Source organism: Macrobrachium nipponense, chromosome 1 (genome assembly GCF_015104395.2).
Source record: "Macrobrachium nipponense isolate FS-2020 chromosome 1, ASM1510439v2, whole genome shotgun sequence".
NCBI classification, from domain to species: domain Eukaryota; kingdom Metazoa; phylum Arthropoda; class Malacostraca; order Decapoda; family Palaemonidae; genus Macrobrachium; species Macrobrachium nipponense.
The window spans coordinates 108,168,381-108,192,529 of NC_087200.1; the positions used below are offsets into that span (position 1 = coordinate 108,168,381).

At 40.0% G+C, this 24,149-nt stretch overlaps 1 protein-coding gene across 10 annotated transcripts in view; it reads left to right on the plus strand.

Annotated features, from left to right (window-relative positions):
* LOC135219538 (serine/threonine-protein phosphatase 6 regulatory subunit 3-like) overlaps window positions 1-24,149 on the plus strand; it is a 449,492-nt gene that overhangs the window by 209,144 nt on the left and 216,199 nt on the right. For all 10 annotated transcript variants that reach the window (XM_064256386.1, XM_064256382.1, XM_064256381.1 and 7 more), the window contains exon 7: window positions 354-523. In XM_064256386.1, coding sequence (XP_064112456.1) covers window positions 354-523 — 170 coding nt within the window. The remainder of the gene's footprint in view (window positions 1-353; window positions 524-24,149) is intronic.

Consider the following 24,149-nt stretch of genomic DNA (forward strand, 5'->3'; position numbering starts at 1 on the left):
GAATGATCAGTGAAAAAATAAAGGCACTGCATAAAATATCTGGTTTTGGAATTCCTTGGGAGATTATCAAAGTTTGTTTGACAATAGTTGCACAGATAGAGTGATTTGGATATCATCTGTAGGACTGGGTATACACAGTAGAAATTTATTAGTCTTGATTGATATGAGGAAGTTTGACTTGGTATATCCTTTTCCATGGAAATAAAGTTAATGGACTTTTTGTGAAACAAATATTCTTATAATTTTATGTCAATCCAGGTTGGCTTTTGGAAATTGTGGTCTGTTCATTTATTTATGTGAAATAATGTACATTCCGTTTGCTTGTAAATTACATTCATTGTTTTCTTTTTCAGTGGTTGAATGGCAGCCATTTAGTTGAGAGATTAGTAGAAAGGTTATCACCTGATGCTGACCCAGAAGAACACTCAAGTGCCGATAATTTATTATGTGAAATAAGTACCTCTTGTAGAGATGTTGGTAGTGACAGCAGTCAAACTAATCCTCTACTATTATCATTAGAAAGGTAAGTGAAAATCATTTCGGTGAATGTACAAATTTGTTTAGAAATAGTCTTTTCACATAATCAGAAGTCCCTGAGAGATTTTATTCCTTCGACTTGGAAGACCTAAGTTTAAAAATCAAGGTGAAGGTAAGTAAAGAGGAGAGAAGTGTGTGTATACGTATGTTAGTAAAATAAGACTGGCTTACAAAAAATAACAACAAAGAAGTGTTTGACCAGTAGCTAAGTAGGTAATTAAGATGAATAATTTTTGTAAAGTTGTGCAAGTTTAACAAGTGCAGTAGTACCTCAGACTTCGAACTTAATCCATTCCAGAAGGCTGTTCAAAGTACGATTTGTTTGAAATTTGAAACAAATATCCCCATAAGAAATAAAGGGAATCAGGATAATTTGTTCCAGCCAACCCAAAAAGTCCCTATTTTAATTTTTTTTCTATTATTAATGTGTTAAAAAGTTCAACTAAGAATGTAAAATAATAAAACAGTATGTTACATGAAGTAAAATTTTCAAAACATTTTGTGTCCATTTACGATTTACGAAATGTTTGGTGAAAATGGTGCATGACCTGGTGGGGGGATGGAGGGAAGAGAGACAAGAACCCTTTGAGGAAACCGAAGTGGTTGCAGTAAACTAAGGTTAATATTCACATTTTACAAGGATATTCAAAGGAATCGATAGTGTGTGTGTCCAACTGTGTCTGTGAGAGAGTAATCAGTGTGTATGATTGTTGAGGTGTTTACACCTGGTACTTCAGTGCATGAAAGAGATTATCCCATAATACATCAACTTACTGTTGGCAAATAGCAAAATTTTAAATAAACATGAGGATTTTGTAGACAGATGAGTAATAAGTAAAGAATGCAAGAAAATTTAAGAGATTATATAACACTTCACAAGGAAGTCATTTAAGCAAACGATCGAAGGCATGCAAAAGCTGAACGCGGTTCCAGTGTGTTTATTATGGAGCTGAGTTACTTTTACAGTGGTAAAAAACTGTAAAAAGCAATTATCACTAGTAGGTATTTTGGGCAAATCAAGTGAAAGTAAAAGTAACGGGCAAATAATCATCCCAGCTCAGCTGGTAAGTCAGTAGGAAGCAGACCCCCGTCTTCCCTCTCCTCTCTTCTTTATTGTTTCACTCGACACACCGAACACTGGTTCGAGTAATAATTTTTGTATAATTATTATTACTGTATTGCATTTGATTGTCTTCATATTTTATTATTATGTTAAATTACAGTAGTACCTTGAGATACGAAAGGCTCTACTTACGAAAAACCTCGAGATACGAAAGCCAATGCGAAAAATTTTACTGCTCTACATACAAAAAGTTTTCAAGATATGAAAGGTTGTTGCTGTAAAGTCCCGAGATTCGCCCGGACCACCGAGAACAATTTTAAAACTCCCGCGCCGCCAACTGAGTAAACTCGCCACCATCCTCCCGCTCTCCCATTGGTTCCTGATGCTAGTCACCCCATAAGGTCCTCTCCTATTGGTCAGCATCTACCCCTTGTGCTTTAAATATTCTATTGGTAAAAGTTGCTGTAAATTGAAAAACTTATTCATGCAATACATTTAATAATAAAAAAACATTAGGTAAAGATAGAATAAAGAATAGAAATGAATGGTTATTATACTGTTTGGTAGTTTCAGTAGTTGAAGAGAGATAATGAAAATTTATGGCTTACTGTGTAAAAGTGATTGCTCGGCGATCGTTCGATACTCGTAAGTGCTGGATGTGAACAGACGTTTGGAAGCTTTTTTTTGTTTGTTTATTATAGTTAATGGTTACTTAATAATTATTTGAAATGAGTACATGCAATACATTTATTAAAAAAATTGTGAATTAGATATCATAAAATATAAAATAAATCAGACTGCCAACAAATACGTATTTTTTTAGAATTCTTCTGTTTTATTATTACGTTACGTATACGTATGTTTCATTATAGCTGTCAGTAACTCGGTATCTCCATTAGGTAAAGATAGAATAAAGAATAGAAATGATTGGTTATTATACTGTTTGGTGGTTTCATTAGTTGAAGAGAGATACTAATGACAATTTATGGCTTACTGTGTGCTAGGAAAAATGATTGCTTGGCGTTCGTTCGGTACTCGTAAGACGGGTAAGAGCTGAATGTAAATAATCGATTAGAAGGTTTTTTTTGTGTGTGTGTGTGTGTGTGTGTGTGTGTGTATTATAGTTAATGATTAATTAATAATTATTTGAAATGAGTACATGCTGATTATTTATACATTTTATTGGTATATTCTAAGCTTTTAGCTCTTAGGTTTAGATGTCAGAATCATAGACTAGGCTACAGTAGCAACCGCTAACAAAGGCTAGGCATATTGCTAAGGGACATATGTTAAAGTCCTAATATATGCAGTAAAAATGGGGTTGAACATTACATGCAGTTGAATATTACTCAAGTATGTACAGTATTTTGCCTTTTTGGAGTCATATTTCTTCCGTCGTAACCCTAGAACATATGTTTTAGGCCTGGAAATATAATTTACTGGGGTGTTTTTGTAGGGCTTGGAACGGATTAGCCATTTTACATGTAAAATGTGTTCCAAGATACGAAAAACTCATGATACGAAGGCCGTCTCGGAACGGATTACTTTCGTATCTCGAGGTACCACTGTATTGTGAAATAACATATTATTTTATGTTAATTGGTACGTACTGCTTTTACGTACATATTATAGTAAAATTTTTACTGTCCCTTCTCTCTTCAACAGTATTATGACACATAACTTAAAATCTTTCATTTATTATTCCTAAGAAATATAAACGCCCCCTCCCTCTACCTCAAGTTAGTTGTGTATCACCACAATGACGAATGATTTTGTTAATCGTTTATGCTAAATTGTATTGTGAAAAACTTTGTTCCTTCATTTACTATCTTGTTGAATATGGTTAAACTATACCATCTCACTTGGCACAATTAAGTTTTATTGTTTTCATATTTTATCATGATGTTAAATTTATTGTGAAATTTCCTTTTTTATGTGAATTGCTATTACTTTTATGTACTACATACATTAATATTTTAACTCACATCTCTTTCTCTCCTCAAAATATCAATGCTCACTTACTCAGTTTAAAGTCAGCTGCGCATGATGTCACTGTGGTGACACTATTTTGTACATCTTTTATGCTAGATTTTGTATTTAAATGCTTTGTTCTTTTTTGCTAAATTATACGCTGAAATTCTTAATTCTTTTATTTATTTTGTTGAATATGGCTATCATTAAACTATATATTGTAAATGAAAAAAACCATGTTGGTGCAGTTTTTCTTGTAGGATGCAGTAAGCTGTCGAATACAAGTATAAGCTAGATGATAGGTCAGTTCAAAGTGTAGGAGCGTTTGTTCGACAAACGATACAAAATTTTCTTGAAAATTTTGTTAAAAATATGTAATGTTCAACATAAGAAACATTCAACAAACGAGTTACCATTGTATATTCTTAGTCAAATTGTATATATGTACAGTGGTACCTCGAGATACGAAAGGCTCAACTTACGAAAAACTCGAGATACGAAAGCCAATGCGAAAAATTTAACGGCTCTACATACGAAAAGTTTTCAAGATATGAGATTCGCCCAGATAACAATTTTGAAACTCGCGCCGCGCCTCGCCATCTTAGTGCTAGTAGACTCGCCACCATCCTCCTGCTCTCCCATTGGTTCCTGATGCTAGTCACCGCCATGAGATCCTTCTCTCCTATTGGACAGCATCCCTCCTATCATGCATCTTATACGTACGTGGTGGCGTACCTATCTCGGCCTCTTCGTACCAACATCTTTATCGTACGCACGTGGCATTCGTTCGGTCCAACGATTTCGTTTAGTAATGTAAATTCGTTAGTGGTTTCGTTGTGCCACTTTATCGTGTTGTGTGAGAACCTAATTAGTATACGTACCACATAACTTAATTACGTACAGTATAGTCATGGGTCCCAAGAAAGTTGCTGAAGTTCACAGAAAGAAGAGAATGCTTTCTATGGAGACAAAAATGGAGATAATAAAAAAGTATGAAGCTGGCTTGCGGTTGAGTGTGATCGCTAAGGAATACAGCCGAAATCCGTCGACGATAGGCACCATCCTTAAGCAGAAGGAAGCCATCAAAGCAGCTACGCCTTCCAAGGGCGTGACTATTTTGTCCAACAAGAGGAGCCATGTGCATAATGAAATGGAAAGGCTGCTTCTTGTATGGATTGAGGACAAAGAAATCGATGGCGATACGATAACCGAGACGGCAATTTGCCAGAAGGCCAGTGCTATTTTCGGCGATTTGATTGCCCAAGCCGAAGACGACGGCAGAGAGGGGACATCAACGGCAACCCCAGAGTTCAAGGCTTCTCATGGGTGGTTCGAAAAATTCCGTAAACGGACTGGCATCCATTCGTTGGTGAAGAAATTGAAATTATGTAAAGTATAAAAAAGTAAAAAGAAATGTAAAAATCAAAAAAGACAAATTAAATTTTATTTTAAATTTTTTGTAAAGTTAAGTGTTACAGTTTTGTTAATGTGTTTTGTAAAGTTTAGTTCGTTTTTCTGACTTTTTTGTGTTTCGTAAAGTTAAGTGTACGTATCTGCCGTTTGTCCTCCTCCTCTGTCGCCACTTTCGGAGATAGCCTCACTCGAAAGGTAAGCTTCCACATTTTACGTACAGTATTTCTTGTATACTATGTACACTAATACACTTTATTTACAGGTTATTTTGCATTTTGTTATTAATTTAGGTATTCAATGGTCCAAATTGTTGTAGTATTTCATTGTTTATAGGTCAATTTAGCTTTATTATGAAATTTACTGGGGTGATTTTGGAGGGCTTGGAACGGATTAGCCATTTTACATGTAAAATGTGGTCCAAGGTACGAAAAACTCATGATACGAAGGGCGCCTCGGAACGGATTAATTTCGTATCTCAAGGTACTACTGTATTATTAGTCACCTTGGTAAGGATGATGTGAGTTGGAGTATTTTTAATAACATCTTATGCTTTTTCCATCAGGTGGTTACTGATGAATGCTATGTTGCTGGATTCATGTCTTGTTTTTCCAGTCTAATGATATTATTATATTGAGTTATTTTATTTAAAGTTACTTTATTCTGGTACAGCTTAGTGTATGGTTATTATCTTGCTTCTTTGACTCACAACTTTAATTCATTGTGATATAGTTACACCTCTACTTAATGGATTTGGTTACATAATAGACTCTCCCTGAGTCTAGTAAAAATTATGAAAATACTTTGTACTTACCAGAGAACCAGAAAGTATGTTGAGGTTTTTGGATAGTAGATGGAGACTTTCTTGTTAGTGCATGTGAGGATGGAAGGTGAATAACGAACAAACGCTTTCATGTTGACTGCTGCTTTCCTGGCTGTGACTGTGTTAAAACTCCTTCTTTTATATAAATTCATCTTTTATTTTAGAAGATACACATAAATTTATCTTGAAATGGGTACATGTTGAATATATGAAATGCTAATGTTATTCATACAGTTTATTCATGTTTTTATGCCCAGATGCCAGAAATTGCTAAAAAGATATAAAAAAGTAGGTAGTAATATTTTTCATGGAAGTAATCAGTAACCAAGATGACCAAAAAATCAGTGAAAAACCCAAAACTAGTTTCCTCCTGCTTCCACCTGCCTCTGCACACACAATGTGGTGGGATCACAGAAAGCAACAATCTTGGGGATGTGACAGAGTAGGTACTTTTATTCTAGCTACAATTCTTGGAAAGCATTGTAATAGAGAGCTGTTATATATTTTTATGTGGGAGGTGGGCCTCCTCAACGAAATTTGATTTACACATAGACTGTTGATGTAAGAATTTATATATTTGAACAAATATATTTATATACACATATATATAGATATTTTATATGAAATTTATTTTAAATTCAAATTTTTTCTATTTAAATTTATTTCAGTGTCAGTAACCTAGCTGTTGTGACGCCAGGTTTAATAGACACAATCAATCAATCAATCAACCTCAGACTCCAGATACTCAGGGCTAGGCTGTGCTGTCCGCTGGATATTGGCTAGTCGAGAAACAACAGCTGCCGAGAATTTCACTGCCCATGACAGACAAACACCAAAACCTTACAACAACTCAAAAAACAACACCCCAGTCACCACGCAAACAAGCACCAACAGCTTGAAAACAACATGACAAATCATACAACCAACTCCAACCCACCACATCAAACTGCCACCACCAACACTGACCTCAACTACCAACTCTCAGACACTGAAATGCACACCGAACCTTTCAACGTCACCACAACCAGACAGACATACTCACAACAACTTTACCATACCAAATTCAGTCAAATTACACAATATCAAAAATCAATCAAATTACGCAATATTAATGACCCTCAATGGATAAAATCACTGCCAAACCAAGAGTACCTCCACTTGCCTCCTCCTGCCTCTAGAGCCCAACTCAGAGCACGCAGCACCTGGTGGAGGCACTGGAGGCGGTGGCTATGTGTCTCCCAATGCTATTAGACAAAGGTCCCTGCCCTTCTCCCCCACCATGGGGGAGAAGACATACTGGAGGTCCAAGGGAGGTTAGGGGGTTTACATAGGGGGTAGTCGCCCCCTCAGTTGAGCTTGTTGCCAGTCCCAGTTATTGACAGACAGCCACTGGAAAGGCATCTTACTGGATGTGTAGTGGAGGTGACAGTTCTGCCCCCTCTGATCTCCTGGACCTCAAGTCAGTCCTCCTCCCCCGCATGGGGGAGTATATTCTGCTTTGACCAAGGGAGTCCTAAGGGGGTTGCCCCTCAATACAGGCAGCCCTCGGTTAGCGGCAGGGGTTCCATTCCTGGCCGCCGATGCTAAGGATTTTCGACGCTAAGCAATTTTAAAGCCCATGGCCTCCGCACACCTCCTTTCGAAATTCTAGACCAGTTAACAGCGCCCTGACCAGTCAAACAGCGCCGTAATCCCGCGATGGCGCAATAAGTAAAATTATATTTATGCAGTATAGTCTACAGAATTTACTGTACAGTAGTACTGTACAGTGCATTATAGTATTATAAATACTGTAAAGTGAAAAAAGACTAGCTTTAATTCTTTGGGTGTCTAGAGTATGTAAAGATATAATAAGATTTTATAAGTACAGTGTACAGGTAGCTGTAGTGTTCAAGTTGCGATAATTTGTCTTACGATACTCCGATTTTATGAGAGACCAAATTACAATAGCCTAACTTTATCCCATCTTCTAGTTACATAAGTTCAAAAGCTGCAAAAGAGAATTATGGAAATATGGTTTTAACGTTATACTCGTTGCGTAAATGTGTACAGCCATGAACAACCGAACGAGAAACGGCTTTTTTTTTTTTTTTTCTAAGTACAATCGAATTCGATAACATCCGTTTGGCTTGTATTTCAATCATTGTACTGTAGTACATTATTACCGTAGTTGTTATAAATGACGTTGTGTAGAATAGAACTGAGATATCTTAACCCTTAAACACTGAGCCAGTATTTCCAAAAGTGTCTCCCGTATGCTGGCGGCGTTCGGGAGTGAGCGCCGAAGCAGGAAAAAAGTAGTTTTCAAAAATCCACAGCACGCTTAGTTTTCAAGATTAAGAGTTCATTTTTGGCTCCTTTTTTTTGTCATTGCCTGAATTTTAGTATGCAACCATCAGGAATGAAAAAAATATCATTATCAAATATAAATATTGGAATATATGACGGTGCAAAAAAAAATTTCATGTATACAAATCGCGTTGGTGAGCAAAATGGCTGAAGCTAATGAGTTAATTATTTTTCGTTGTATTGTGCACTAAATTGCGATGATTTTGGTATATAACAAATTGTAAAATGATCAAAGCAACACTGAGAAAATATTATCACAATATGATGCATGAATTCATAATGCGCGGACATAAAAAAAAGTTGTTTTCAAAAATTCACCATAAATCTAAATATTGTCCTAGAGACTTCAAATATGTTGCAAAATGAAGGTAAATGATTGAATATTACTAGAATGTAAGAGTTTTAGCTTACATTTGCGTTTTTCGACCATTTCAGTTGATCAAAGTTGACTGTAGGTTGAAAATTTGGCACTTATCGTTATTAAACTGATAAAAACTACAACCATGGGTTGTTTTTTGTTGTGTTCTGCATGAAATTGCGCACATTTTCATACATAAAACTCTATGTAACAGCTAATATAAAATGGTGCATAAAATTACGACAAAATGACAAAATAATTTCTGAGATGTGTCGCTGATGCTTTTTAATGTGAGAAGAAAGAAATTCCCGCATGCGTGCCTGGGTAACGCTTGTAAACAAAACAATAGCTTGAACCGTGAATTCCCAGCATCCCTCAAGGCGCATGATTCAAAATTTTTTGCCAAGTAGGCCTATAACTATTTTTCGGCGAATATTTAAAAAAACTTATTAGCGTCGACGTATTTTACGTCAATTAACCCTTAAACGCCTAGTGGACGTATTTTACGTCGAGATAAATTGTCTGTCGGGTGCCGATTGGACGTAATTTACGTCGACATAGAAAAGTTTTTTTTAAAAAATTCGCGGAAAAATACTTATAGGCCTATCAGCCGAAAACTTTTGAATCGCGCGCCTTGGGGGATACAGGGAGTTCAAGGATCAAGGTGTTATTTTGTTTGCAATCGTTACGCAGGCACGCAAGCGCAAATTTCTTTCTTATCGCACTAAAAAGTATCGGTGACACATCTCAGAAATTATTTCGTCACTTTGACATAATTTTTGCACCATTTTAAATTAGCCATTACATGGAGTATTATATATGAAAATGTGCGCAATTTCATGTAGTAAACAACAAAAAATACTCATGATTGCAGCTTTTGTCAGTTTTGAAATATTTTCATATAAATAACGATGTGCCAAAATTTCAACCTTCGGTCAACTTTGACTCTACTGAAATGGTCGAAAAATGCAATTGTAAGCTAAAAATCTTATATTTTGGTAATTTCAATCATTTACCTTTATTTTGCAACAAATTGGAAGTCTCTAGCACAATATTTCGATTTATGGTGAATTTATGAAAAAAACTTTTTCCTTACATCCCCCCGCGGTAACTCTTCCGAAAAAATCATAAATTTTTTCATGCGATTGTCGAAATGTTTGCACCATTTTGAATTAGCCATTACATAAAGTTTTATATATGGAAATGTGCGCAATTTCATGCACAATACAACTAAAAACAACCCATGGTTGTAGCTTTTATCAGTTTTAAAATATTTTCATATGAATAATGATAAGTGCCAAAATTTCAACCTTCGGTCAACTTTGACTCTACCGAAATGGTCGAAAAACGGAATTGTAAGCTAAAATCTTATATTCTAGTAATATTCAATCATTTACCTTCATTTTGCAACAAATTGGAAGTCTCTAGCACAATATTTCGATATATGGTGAATTTATGGAAAAAAAAAAACATTTTCCTTACGTCCACGATGTAACTCTTCCGAAAAAATCATATGTGCAATTGTCATAATGTTTGCACCATTTTAAATTAGCCGTTACATAAAGTTTTATATCTGAAAATGTGTGCAATTTCATGTAGAATACAAAAAAAAATAATTGAAGGTTGTAGCTTTTGTCATTTTTGAAATATTTGCATATAAATCACGATAAATAGAAAAAAACCACGTTCAGTCAACTTTGACTCCACCGAAATGGTCGAAAAACGCAATTGTAAGCTAAAACTCTTACAGTCTAGTAATATTCAGTCATTTATCTTCATTTTAAACAAATTCAAAGTCTCTAGCACAATATTCGATTTATGGTGAATTTAAAAAAAAAACTTTCGTTCTCTCCGCGCATGGATTCTCCGCCGCAAATCTCTGAAATGTGTACATCGCATTCTCGGAATATTTGCTCCGTTTCATATTAGGCGTTTCATAGAGTTTTATATATGAAAATGTGCACAATTTCATGTAGAATACAATAAAAAATAATTTAAGGTTGTAACTTCTGTCATTGTTGAAATATTTGCATATAAAAAATATATATAAAAAAATTTGACATTCGGTCAACTTTAACTCGTCCGAAACGGTCGAAAACTGCAATTGTAAGCTAAAACTCTTACAGTATACTAATATTCAATCATTTATCTTCATTTTGAAACAAATTGAAGTCTCTAGAACAATATTTAGATTTATGGTGAATTTTTGAAAAAAACATTTTTTTACATCCGCACGTTACAAATTCATGCATCATTTTGTGATAATATTTTCTCTGTGTTGCTTTGATCATTTTACAATGTGTTATATACCAAAATGATCGAAAATTAGTGTACAGTACAACGATAAAAATTAACTCATTAGCTTTAACCGTTTTGCTCACAGCGTGATTTGAATACAATTATATATGAAATTTTGTTTTCGCGCTATCATATATTGCATTATTTATATATGATAATGATATTTTTTTCATTTCTGATAGTTGCATACTAAACTTCAGGCAATGACAAAAAAAGGAGCCAAAAATGAACTCTTAATCTTGAAAACTAAGCGGGCTGTGATTTTTTGAAAAAAATATTTTTTCCGCTTCAGGGCTCACTCCGAGACCCCCTTGGCATACGGGAGAGTATTTTTATTATACCCCTTCGGCATTTAAGGGTTAAGCACCCGACAGACAATTTTTGTTGACGTATAATACGTCCAATAGGCATTTAAGGCTTAATGTAATAACTTTATTTGCTATAGATCAAAGATCAATCTGGAAATATATTGTTAAATTTAAATCTAGTTATAATTTTGGCAAAACAAACTCGTATTTGCCATCAGCTGATTTGAAACCAAAACATTGGCCGCTCCGCTGAATGCTGGCTTAGATTTGCCATAGTATTTTATAATACAATAATATGAGAATACATACAATATTATTGGATACAGTGAAGTAATGTATAACTTTTAAAGGATTTATGGAAAAGATGCATAGTTAATAAAATAACACCATGCATTTTTCGGAACAGTGGCGGACAAGAACGAACATGAAAAACATCCTCTGACAACGTGGAGGGTAGTTACAAAAGCTACCTTAATTTGTATCATATTTATGTACAAAAATAAAAATACCCTATACATATTATATTTTGTTCATGAAACTTACCTGTCAGATATATATATAGCTGTATTTTCCGAAGTCCGACAAAAATTAAAAAACTTACGACACACGTAGTGGGAGTCAGGTGGTTAGTACCCATTCCCGCCGCTGGGAGGCGGGTATCAGGAACCATTCCCATTTTCTATTCATAATTTTCTGTTGCCGGTGTTGTAAACAGTTTTTAGCACCTCCGTCTTGAATTTAGGAAACTTGGCTACTATAAGTACCCCTTTTTGATTTTTTGGTATCTTGACTTTTGGATCGGTGGCTAGGCACACGTTAATTGTGGATTTGATTGATTTTGGCTTGATTTCTCTTTAAATAAGATGTCTGGTTCTAGTTCGGCTAGCGCCAGGTTTTGTACCAAGAGTGATTGTCGAGGTAGGCTACTGAAAGCATCAGTAGACCCTCATACTTTGTGTAAGAGTTGCAGGGAGCATGATTGTATGTATGAAAGTCGCTGCAAGGAATGTGAGTGTCTTTCTGATTCTGGATGGAGAGCGTATGAGTCCTATCTTCGTAAGCTTGAACGGGATAGGTTAAGGAGGTCTTCCTCCAGTAGCGTTTCAGGTAAACGTCAGGAAGTTCATGTTTCTCCTACTAACCCTCCTTTAATCACTACTCCTAACCCTGTAGTGTTGCCTTCGGGCCCTGAAACAGTGTCTGTGGAGGGTAATACCCTTACGTTTATCTTAGAGTCGATTCGTAATTTAGAATCTAAAGTGCTCGCCTTAGAAGGCAAAAGTGAAGGTGCAAAGTGCAGTGACAGTGCCTTCGTTTGTGAGGGATGCGTCAGATCGGCCCCATTTCGCCTCTAGGCCTAGACTGCTGCCGGACTCCCAGGTTTCAGGGAGAGGGCATGTCGAAAGCCGCAGGAGGGTTACGGGGAACGCCCACCGATCTGACGTGCCTTCTGCAGTATCTGTCGACGCTACCCAGACTGCCAGGGAGCGTGCGCGTGCACGTCTCCTCAAAGAGTGTTTCTCTTCTTCAGAGGCTTCTTCCCCGCACAAGGGGTGGAGCTCTCAGTCAGTTTCACGCCCGGTGAAAAGGAGCGTTGGTGATCGTGACGCTTCACGTCCAGTTTTTGCTCTCGAGCGGCGATCTTCGCCTGAGAGTATGTTCGCAGCCTTCCTGCCACAGAAGAAACGTAAAGAGTCATCGGATGATGACTTTGTTGAGCGCCCCAGTCACTCCCGAGCGCGTTCTACGGCAGTTCCTGGGAGAAGGAAGAAGGCGTCCCCTCGCCCCTCGCAGGATCAGCCCGTCACCTGACATGGAATCCTCTCTTACTGAGAAGATCCTGCGCTCTTTGCAGCAACAACTTGCCGATGCTCTTTCTAAGAGAGGGGCGCAACCACGTCCCCGGAGAAAGGATGACCGTCTACCTGTGAAGAGATCTATAAGGTCTCCCTCTCCTTCTCCTCGCTCGTCTATCTCTCCACTTTCTTCTCCTGCTAGAGTTCGTCCGACTCCCCAGCGGCTCTCTAGAGGACGTGAAGTGGAATTTACACGCTCTGCACATGAAGCGGTATTACCCGCTCGTAAACTTGCGGTGCGAGATCTCGATATTTGCGTGGACGCTTCGGTGCAAGTTCAGGATCTTGACGCTCGGTCGGAAGCCAAGCGAGTGCCAGTGACAACTAAGAGTGCACCGGCGGAAGCAGAGCGCGCGCGAGATGTTAAGCGCGCTTTAGTGAACGTCATACGCACGCCAGTGGACGCCAAGTGTGCGCCAGCGGACGCCAGCAGCGCGCGAGTAGACGCCAATCCCGCGCTAGTAGCAGCCAGGCAAGCGCCAGTGGGACGCCAGGGGGGTTTGGGTGGCGCCAGTGGACGCTCGGGTGGACGCTGGATGTTTGGGATTTTCGTCGTCACCCACCTGTTTTTGAGAGAATTTGCAAGTTACTTCGGGTCTTAGAGAGACAACCGGAGTTTCTATTAAGGAGTCAGCTTTGCCTTCCACTTCACAGCAACGCTCCTCTTGGAAACTTAGACCAGATGGTCTTGGTTCAGCCTTACTTCCTCCGACTTCACCTGTGTCGGAAGCAGAGGTTAGCGACGCTTCGGTTGAAGTTGATGATGAGAAACCGTTGGCGGCGGTCTCTTCTGACTACCAGGTATTGACCCGCCTTCTTCAATCGGAGTTTGGAGATACTTTTCATCCTGAAGCTCCTCGCTCTCCTCCCTCGCAACTTTCTTCTTCCAGAAGATCAACAAGGTCTCGGCATTTGTCAAGAGAAGTCCCTTTCAACTAAGAGGGCTCTTCGTAAAGTCCATGACTGGATGGAGAAAAGGAAGTCTCAGGGAAAGACTTCTTTTGCTCTGCCACCTTCAAGACTTAGTGGGAAGGCAGGCATTTGGTACGAGACGGGAGAAGACGTAGGTATTAGACTTCCCTCGTCAGCCCAAGGAGACTTCGCAAGCATTGTGGATGCCTCGAGGAGGTCTCACCTGTCCTCTTCGAAAGTTTCCTGGTCTACTACGGAAATGGACCACCACCTTAAAGGCCTCTTTCGTACGTTAGAGGTCTTTAACTTTCTAGATTGGTGTCTGGGAGTTCTGGATGCCAAGTCTAGGAGTTCCGACTCGATTAGTCTGGGGGAGCTGTCCAGCGTAATGTCGTGTATGGACAAGGCCGTCAGAGATGGTTCGAAGGAGCTTACAGCTCACTTTTGCACAGGGCTCTTGAAGAAGAGATCCCTGTTTTGCAATTTTACAGCTAAATCTGTCTCTCCGTCACAAAAGGCAGATTTGCTCTTCGCTCCTTTTTCGGATCATCTCTTCCCCCAGGCTATGGTAAAAGACATTGCTACCAGCCTACAGGAGAAGGCCACGCAAGATCTCCTCGCACAATCTTCAAGGAGACCTGTGGTACCTTCGTCCTCGGGAGTTTCGATTCTCAAGAAATCGAAGCCCTTTCGAGGTAGTTCTTCTCGAGACCACCCCTCGAGGAAGAGGCACTTCCAGAGGCAGAGCCACTGCGCTTGCCAAGAACAAGAAGTGAAACAGAAGTCCTTCAGTCACCGGTTGGAGCCAGGCTTCAGCTTTTTGCGCAAGCCTGGGAAGAGAGAGGTGCGGACAAATGGTCCTTGGACATCATAAAGAAGGGTTAACTGGATCCCGTTCCTGAAACCACCCCCGCTGTCTACGACACCCAGGGACATGTCACCTTCTTATCGGGGAGAAAAGCAACAAGTGCTTTGCGATCTGCTAGATCAGATGATCGTGAAACATGCCGTAGAACAGGTCTCCGACCTGAATTCCCCCAGATTTTACAACAGACTGTTCCTGGTGCCAAAGCAGTCGGGGGAATGGCGACCGGTACTCGATGTCAGCAACCTGAACCTCTTTGTCATCAAGCAGAGGTTCAAGATGGAGACACCTCAGTCAGTGATGGGAGCCTTAAGACCGGGGGATTGGATGGCTTCCACCTAGATCTCCAGGACGCGTATTTTCACGTCCCCATCCACCCCCAGTCGAGGAAATACCTGCGGTTTGTCTTGAAAGGAAAAGTGTTTCAATTCAGGGCTCTCTGCTTCGGACTCAGCACTGCTCCGATGGTAATCACCCTACTGATGAAGAACATTGCGAGGTGGCTTCATCTTTCCAAAGTCAGGATCTCTCTCTACCTGGACGACTGGCTCGTACGAGCCTCCTCGAAAGACTGGTGTCTGGAGGACCTTCACACGACCTTGTCTTTAACGAAGTCCCTGGGGCTTCTGGTGAACCTCGAAAAGTCACATCTGACCCCTTCTCAGTCTTTAGTCTATCTGGGGATTCAGATGGACTCAGTGGCTTTTCGGGCTTTTCCGTCCCAGGGGCGACAACTAGATTGCCTAAGCAAAGTGTCAACCTTTCTGGGGAAAGAATCATGCTCAGTGAGGGAATGGATGAGTCTGCTGGGGACCATTTCCTCACTGGAGAAGTTTGTTTCCCTAGGGAGGTTGCACCTCAGACCTCTTCAATTCTTCCTGTCGGACAATTGGAAGCACTAAAACAATTTGGAATCGATTCTGTGTTATCGGAAGAGGTAAAGGAACATCTAAGATGGTGGACGACCCTTTGGAAGCTCGCAGAGGGTCTTTCCCTCAAGCTTCAGAGCCCCGACCTAGTGTTGTTTTCCGACGCGTCTTCCGCGGGGTGGGGAGCAACACTGGGGGGGGAGGAAGTGTCAGGCACCTGGAGAGGGGAACAGGTGTCCTGGCACATAAACCTCAAGGAGCTGGCAGCAGTTCATCTGGCGCTCCAGTTCTTTCAGGACGAAGTCTCCGGCAATGTGGTGCAGATCAACTCGGACAACACCACAGCCCTGGCATACCTCAAGAAACAGGGAGGAACCCACTCTCGATCCCTGTTCTTCCTTGCAAAAGAGATCCTGTTATGGGCGAAGGCACACGATGTCTCTATCCTGACGAGATTTGATCAGGAGTAGAAAATGTCCGTGCAGATCTGCTCAGTCGGCAAGGTCAACTTCTGCCGACGGAGTGGACCCTTCATCAGGAAGTATGCCAGAGGTTGTGGAAGTTATGGGGATGTCCTCTCGTAGACATCTTCGCAACTTCCAGGACAACGAGACTCCCGCTGTACTGCTCACCAGTTCTAGACCCAGGAGCAGTAGACGCCCTTCTTTGGGACTGGACGGGACTAGACGTATACGCCTTTCCCCCGTTCAAGATCCTAGGGGAAGTAATAAGGAAATTCGAAGCATCAGAGGGAGTGAGGATGACTCTCATCGCCCCCTTCTTTGGCCAGCGACCGACTGTTCACACGAGGTCATGTCTTTTCTAGTAGACTTTCCGAGGACTCTGCCTCCAAGGATAGATCTACTCAAACAGCCCCACTTCGAGAGGTATCACAAAAACCTCCCTGCTCTGAGTCTGACTGCGTTCAGACTATCCAGAAGTTGGCCAGAGCGAGGGGTTTTTCAAGACCTGTGGCTAAAGCGATCGCAACGGCAAGGAGACCTTCTTCTATTGCCGTATACCAATCCAAGTGGGCTGTTTTTTCGGAGCTGGTGCAGGAAGAAAGGCATTTCCTCCACCTCTACCTCTGTGAGCCAGATCGCAGACTTCCTTCTCTACTTGAGGAATGAAGTTCGCTTAGCCCTCGGTTGCCTACGATAAAAGGCTACAGAAGTGTGCTTTCTGTAGTCTTTAGGCATAGAGGGCTGGACTTAGCCAATAACAGAGACCTTCATGATCTCCTGAAGTCTTTCGAGACTTCGAAGGTATCTCAACCAAGAGTTCCTTCTTGGAACTTAGACATTGTTCTAAAGTTTTTGATGTCCAGTAATTTTGAACCGCTCAAATCTTAGCTTCCGGCTTAGAAAAACCCTTACAAGGAAGACCACTTTTTCTAAACTGCTCTGGCAACGGCGAAGAGAGTTAGTGAGATCCAGGCAATAAGCAAGCATGTTGGGTTTAAGAACTCTGATGCAGTTTGTTCTTTAAGCCCTATGTTCTTAGCAAAGAACGAAAAATCCTTCCAACCCTTGGCCCAAGACATTTGAAATCAAGGGTTTGACAGAGATCGTGGGTAGTGAGCCCGAGAGAGTCCTGTGCCCTGTCAGGGCTCTCAAATTCTATTTAGACAGAACGAAGGACTGTAGAGGACCTTCGGGCAACTTGTGGTGCTCTGTCAAGAAGCCTGATCTTCCCATGTCAAAGAACGCGCTTTCTTTCTTCTTGAGAGACACCATTAAGGAAGCTCATTCCACATGTAGTGATAGTGACATGAAGCTTTTAAAAGTGAATGCCCACGAGGTGAGGGCTATTTCGACCTCGATAGCCTTTCACAGAAATATGGCACTCAGTGACATTGTGAGTGCCACATATTGGCGGAGCAACTCGGTGTTCGCTTCACACTACCTGCGGGAGGTGAAAGCGACATACGAACATTGCTCGTCGCTTGGACCATACGTTGCTGCAGACACTGTTTTGGGGGCAGGAGGTAGCACTCATCCTTTCCCTTAGTGGTTAGGTGAGTTTTTAATTGTGTGTGTTTTTTGGTTGTGGGGTCGACCGCCCGAGGCGGATCTCCCTTCTTTAGTCTAGTTTAGTGGGATACCTTTGGTAGACTAGGCCAGGTGGTTTTTTTACTTCGTTGCTCTCATTGTATGGTCAATGTCTAGTCATATCGTGGTCACGACCTGTGACAGATCTCTGAGTGCACACCAGCTTATAGGTCTCTACCTCGCTGGCAACTCTAGTAGCACAAGCAAGACTTACGTGGCAGTAACCACGAAGCCAGCTATGCTAACAGGTAAGGAACCAAGATATCAATTATCTGCATGTGTATGTTTCCTAAAATTCTATTCTGTCTCTTCCCACCACCAAAGGTGGGATTCAGCTATATATATATCTGACAGGTAAGTTTCATGAACAAAATTATATTGTAATGATACAATAAAGTTTGTTCATACTTACCTGGCAGATATATATAATTTAAGTACCCACCCACCTCCCCTCAGGAGACAGTGGAAATAAAATTATGAATAGAAAATGGGAATGGTTCCTGATACCCGCCTCCCAGCGGCGGGAATGGGTACTAACCACCTGACTCCCACTACGTGTGTCGTAAGTTTTTTAATTTCTGTCGGACTTCGGAAAATACAGCTATATATATATCTGCCAGGTAAGTATGAACAAACTTTATTGTATCATTACAATATCATTTTCATACACCTTTTAAACATAAAAGCATGAACATTTATAAAATGGACACATTGATCGCTAAATTTCAGAAGAGCGGCAGGTGGCGGCTTACAAGATTGAACATGAAACGAAAAAAGATCGTATTTGATAACGTGAAGGTCAGTTTCAAAAAGCTGCCTTGGTATCATATTTTTGCGCAAAAATCAAAATACCCTATACGTAATACATTTTAATACACATTTTAAACATAAAAGCAAGAACATTTATAGAATAGACACATCGATCGCTAAATTTGCACTTTTTTTACCTTTGTTTTCGGAAGAACGGCAGACGGCGGTTTACAAGAATGAACATGAAAAAACATCGTATTTGATAACGTTTCAAAAGGTGCCTTTTTATTATATTTGTGCAGAAATAAAAATGCCCTATACAAAATACATATTCATACACATTTTAAACATAAAAGCATGAACATTTATAATCGACACATCCGTTGCTAAATTTGCACTCATTTAACTCTATATTTTCGGTATAGAACAGCGTCAGAGGCATATATTTTACCCTAATACCTATGTAATAACTCTGTGTAAATTTTTTAATATCATTTGCATAACCTTTATGGGCTGAACAGTATTTCTACAAATCTATGCACTCTTTAGACATAACGGCGCTAGTGGCGCTGTTGACCGAAAATTGTGCCGTAAAAATACCTCAAAATGCCTTATTTTTTTAATGAATATTTTGTATGACAGCTGTAAAACCGATTCGCCGCTGAACGATTGCGCCATTAACCGCGGGCTGCCTGTAGTTGGCCCCTCAGTCAAATCTGTAGTTTATTCCCAGGTGTTGGTATACAGCCGCTGAAAAGACTTCTTGATGGTGATGCAGTGTTAGGCAGCCACTAGAAAGGTGTCTTGATGAAGGTGTAGTGTTAGCCAGCCACTGAAAAGTCGTCGTAATGGATATGTGTGGTTTTCTAAGAACATGCTGCTGTTCTTTCTTGAAAGCCAGTTTCTGATCAAATGCCTGCCTCCAGTCTTTCAACTGGCCAGCGCCCAACTCTTTCTAGGAGTGGGGAGTTTGGATTTAGTAGGAAAGAAGCAAGACAGGCATCTCTTATCTTCTTCCGCACATTAGCAATCAGCCTCGATTTTACCTTCAGATCTTCATCACCTCTTCCTTAGAACACAACTATCTTTGCAGAGTCCTCTGTTTTGGTTTTCAGTCTCAACTTTCAAAATTTTCAAGCTTTTTCCTTTTGCCAAGAGAGCTTTCAGATGGTCTGCAAGTTTCTGTAGCTAGGTTCCTTAGTGGATGACCCACTGGGGACTTCATTGTCCACCATCGCTAATCAAGATTAGACATCATCTGAAAGTCTTGTTTTTTCATTCAAGTTCCAAGGTTTCCAGCACAGACAAGCATTGTAATGTGTTTTTGTTTCATCACACTATTACAGTTGCTGTTTTCTGCTTCCTGTCTAGAGGTAAGTAGGCTAGCTTCATCTCTCAGCTTTCCTACATTTTTGCTGTGGTTCTTTCTGTCCCTCCTTTGTTCTGACTTCACGATTGGATTCAGCTTCCAGTCTCCTGGCACCAACTAGCACCATGTGATCCTGAATGCCTGCCCCCTCTTCCAGAGCACTTGGCACCATTTGTGCTCGGCTTCCAGCACTGTGGTTAAAACTCACTCATGGGCTAATTATAGAGGATTGTGTTTGACCTACAGAGTTGGTCACGGTCTGGTTTTGGACTAAGCCTCTGTTTTCTTGCTGTGTCTGGTTTTTGTGGATTACAGATTTTGCTGCCCTCTTTAAGTTTTCCAGATGTACGTTCTGTGCTACGTACAGGTCCGCATATACTTCAGGCTGTATGAGGTACTGTCAGTCTACATGGTCCGCAGAGTTAACAGCGAGTCTGGAATTTGTCTCCAGTTCTTGCCAAGATCCTCCAACAACAAAAGAACTTTTGTGCACAAATCGATCAAGTTTTCTGACCTCAAAAATTTTCCAGGGCTTTAAAGGTCTGGCAGTCTTATCAAGCCACCGTCAGAAGAGTCTCCTTCCTTCCGAGTGGGCCTTCAATCCTCTGGTCTCTCAGGATCTTTGGATGGACTCTATGGAGCGGAATGACTTTGAGCCTGTCTGTCACTGCAAGGACCCTTCACTGCTTCCCTTGGATTCTCCATCCCAAACCCAGGGAATCCTTAAACAAGTATCAGGCTCATTGTAAGTTGGTGAACCCTCCAGGTTTCTCCCTAACTGTTTCTTCTTGGTCAACCTCCCTCAGGAGATACTACCAAAGGTGGTCCACTTTTGCCCAGATAAGTATCAGGCGATCTGGAGGATGGTCAGTCAAAAAAGTTTTGAATGGTGGATTACCTCATTTTGGAGGAGGTCTAGGTTCTCTAGTATTCCTCCATGTAGGAGTATAGAGCTATGCTTAACTCAGGTTTAAGCACAGAGGCCTAGATTTTTTTCCTAATTTCCATTCCTCCTCAAGTCCTTTACCTATCCAAACAAGGAAGAAATAGACTCAGCTTGCTCTTTGCATTTGGGTATTTTAGCCAAGTTCAAGGTCCCATCCTAGACCTTGATCTGTTCTTTTTCCTTTTAGATCGTTACAGACTTCCTTGACTTCCAGGAGCACCTGACATCTCATGATTTCCTAATTTGCCTGGCACCAGCTCATGCTCCAAGTGTCCACAAGCTCCCAAACTCCTAGCTTGTTTGATGTTCAGCTCCTCTAGCACATGAACTAAACATGAATGTCTTCTCTAACCTACTACAGTAATACAAACCTCATGAATAGTAATATTAGTTTTGGGTTATGCAAATTCAGATTCCCAAAATTTTCATATGGATTTTTCACAGATCTGAGAATTTTAAAAGTTTTTTTGAAGTACTAATTGATGTGTTTTCTTATAAGTGTAAAATCGTAAAGATAAATTTGTATTTAGTTGACCCCCGCTATTCGCAGACTTTTCTATGGATCATATATGTCCACATAATCTTTGCAGTATTTTACTGAGAAATATTCACAAATGACTATTTTCATATTTTTGTGACTAAATGCATGTTTTGTAAACTGTTGAAATATTGAGGTATAAGCATTTTTAGAGGGTGCTTTGTGTTTTATCAAGTAAAATAGGCTGTTGTGAGCATGTTTAGAGGGTTTTTAAGTATTTGGGGATTTTAGCAAATCACAGAGGATGGTCTGGTACCCAACCTCCGCAAGTATGGGCATCTACTGCATTTGTATTTTTTACATAAATATGATTTAGTAAGTTTCAAATATTAATATTAATGTACACACAGCAAAATATCAATTCATTAAGGGAAATTAGTAAATTATTTAAGATTTTAACACAATTCTTGCTTTTCCCAATCTTTTACTGTAACTGTCAATAATTTTGACATATTGACGTGAAGGGTAGCACCTGGGCAAACAGTACAGTCTCTCTCTCTCTCTCTCTCTCTCTCTCTCTCTCTCTCTCTCTCTCTCTCTCTCTCTCTCTCTCTCTCTCTCTCTCTCTTTTGCCAGATACTACTTTCTCTCTCTCTCTCTCTCTCTCTCTCTCTCTCTCTCTCTCTCTCTCTTTTGCCAGATACTACTTATGTCATAATGGTAATTCTCGCCCTCTGTTTGGGCTGGAAGTGTATGTATACAGTATATCTTTAATGGCATTACTACATTTTATGGTAAAATAATAATATACAGTACTAGTTTACAAATAATATTAAGTTTAATGAGATTCAACTTAACAATATCTTTCTCCTCTCTCTCTCTCTCTCTCTCTCTCTCTCTCTCTCTCTCTCTTACTTACCTATGTTTATTTTTTTAGTATAAATAAATGATTTACCTTATAACTAATTTTCAAATATTAATAAGATTAACAAAAAATGGTGATTCCCAGTCTTTTTATCCACTTGGAGGAAGGAGGGCGGGAGAGTAAATGACAGTTTGATATACGAATTGGCGGAGGGGAAGGAGTCGGAATCTAAGAGTTATTCTCTCTCTCTCTCTCTCTCTCTCTCTCTCTCTCCTCTCTCTCTCTCTCTCTTCTCTCTCTCTCGCTCTCCTCTCTCTCTCTCTCTCTCTCGTTCCCCCCCCCCCCCCTCTCCTCCTCTCTCTTCCTCTCTCTCAGAAATAATTCTTAGTTTCACTCTTGATGGTCAGATATATGATGTTGCCATTCAGTTTCTCTCTCTCTCTCTCTCTCTCTCTCTCTCTCTCTCTCTCTCTCTCTCTCTCTCTCTCTCTCTGTTATTGGCTATAGGTACAGTGGTGTACCTCGAGATACGAAATTAATCCGCTCCGAAGCACCCTTTGTATCATGAGGTTTTCGTATCTTTGACCACATTTTACATGTAAAATGGCTAATCCGTTCTAAGCCCTCCAAAAACACCCCAGTAAATTTCATAATAAAGCTAAATTGACCTATAAACAATGAAATACTACAACAATTTGGACCATTCAATACCTAACTTAATAACGCACTGCTAATTACCTGTAAATAAAGTGTACAGTGGTCCCCCCGTATTCGCGGGGGATGCGTACCAGACCCCCCTGTGAATAATTAGAACCCGCGAATGTTTGGAACCCCTATGAAAATGCTAAAAAACTGCCTATTTTGTTAGTTGAAACTCAAGAAAACCACTAAAAATTTTCATACTTGGTTTTTTAAATAGTTTTATCACAGTGCATTTTATGATGAAATTCATCAAAAAAACTAGGAATTTGTGGATATTTATCATAGAAAAATACCGCGAATGCGCGAATTTTCCGCGAATAATGCAGGGAAACGTTCCCCAGAGAAATCCGCGAATGTGTGAGTCCGCGAATCTGGAGAACGCGAATACGGGGGGTCCACTGTATTAGTATTAGTGTACATAGTATACAAGAAATACTACTGTACAAATGTAGTAAAATGTGGAAGCTTACCTTTCGAGTGAGGCTATCTCCGAAAGTGGCGACAGAGGAGGACAAACGGCAGATACATACGTACACTTAACTTTACGAAACATAAAAAAATTTAAGGAAAACTAAACTAAAATTTACGAAACACATTAACAAAACTGTAACACTTAACTTTACAAAAAATTAAAATTAAAAAAAAAAAATTTTCTTTTTTTTATTTTTACTTTTTATTTTTATTTTTTTTATTTTTTTATACTTTACGTAAGTTTTTTTTTTCTTAATTTTTTTGCTTCACTTCATCACCACTTTCAACTTTCTGTTTTTTAGTATCACTTTGTTCTTCCTTTTTACTTACTCCTGTTAATACTAAAGGCCTCTTTAAAAAATAACTATCCAAGGAAGATTGCTTCTGCCTACTTTTCACAATGTTCCTGAAACGACTCAGGCAAACGTCATCGAACTGCGCAAGCATACGACCTGTGTGAGCCTTTTCAGGGTGTCTTCTTTTCTACAAATGATTGCACTTTATGAAAAGCGGCTAGAACATCCTTAATTTCTGCCGTTGTCATAGGGTTGTCCTCCTCCTCCTCGCCGCTGCTAGAGAACTCCTCTTGAACGACGTTATGTTGCATGGCCTCCAACTCCTTCAGGTCATCCGTCGTAAGCTCCTCTTGGTGCTCCTCGAGAAGGTTGTTGATGTCGTCCTCGTCGACAACCAGCCCCATGGACTTGCCGAGTGCAACGATCTCGTCAAGATCTGGTTGCGAAACAGTTTCAGGATCGTCAACTGTTTCTGAATCTGCAGCACCAACTTCGCCCATGTTGAATCCCTTGAAGTCTCGGGCTGATACGGCATCAGGCCAGAGTTTCCTCCACAAGGAATTCAAGGTTCGCCTCGAAACCTCCTGCCAAGCTTGGTCGAT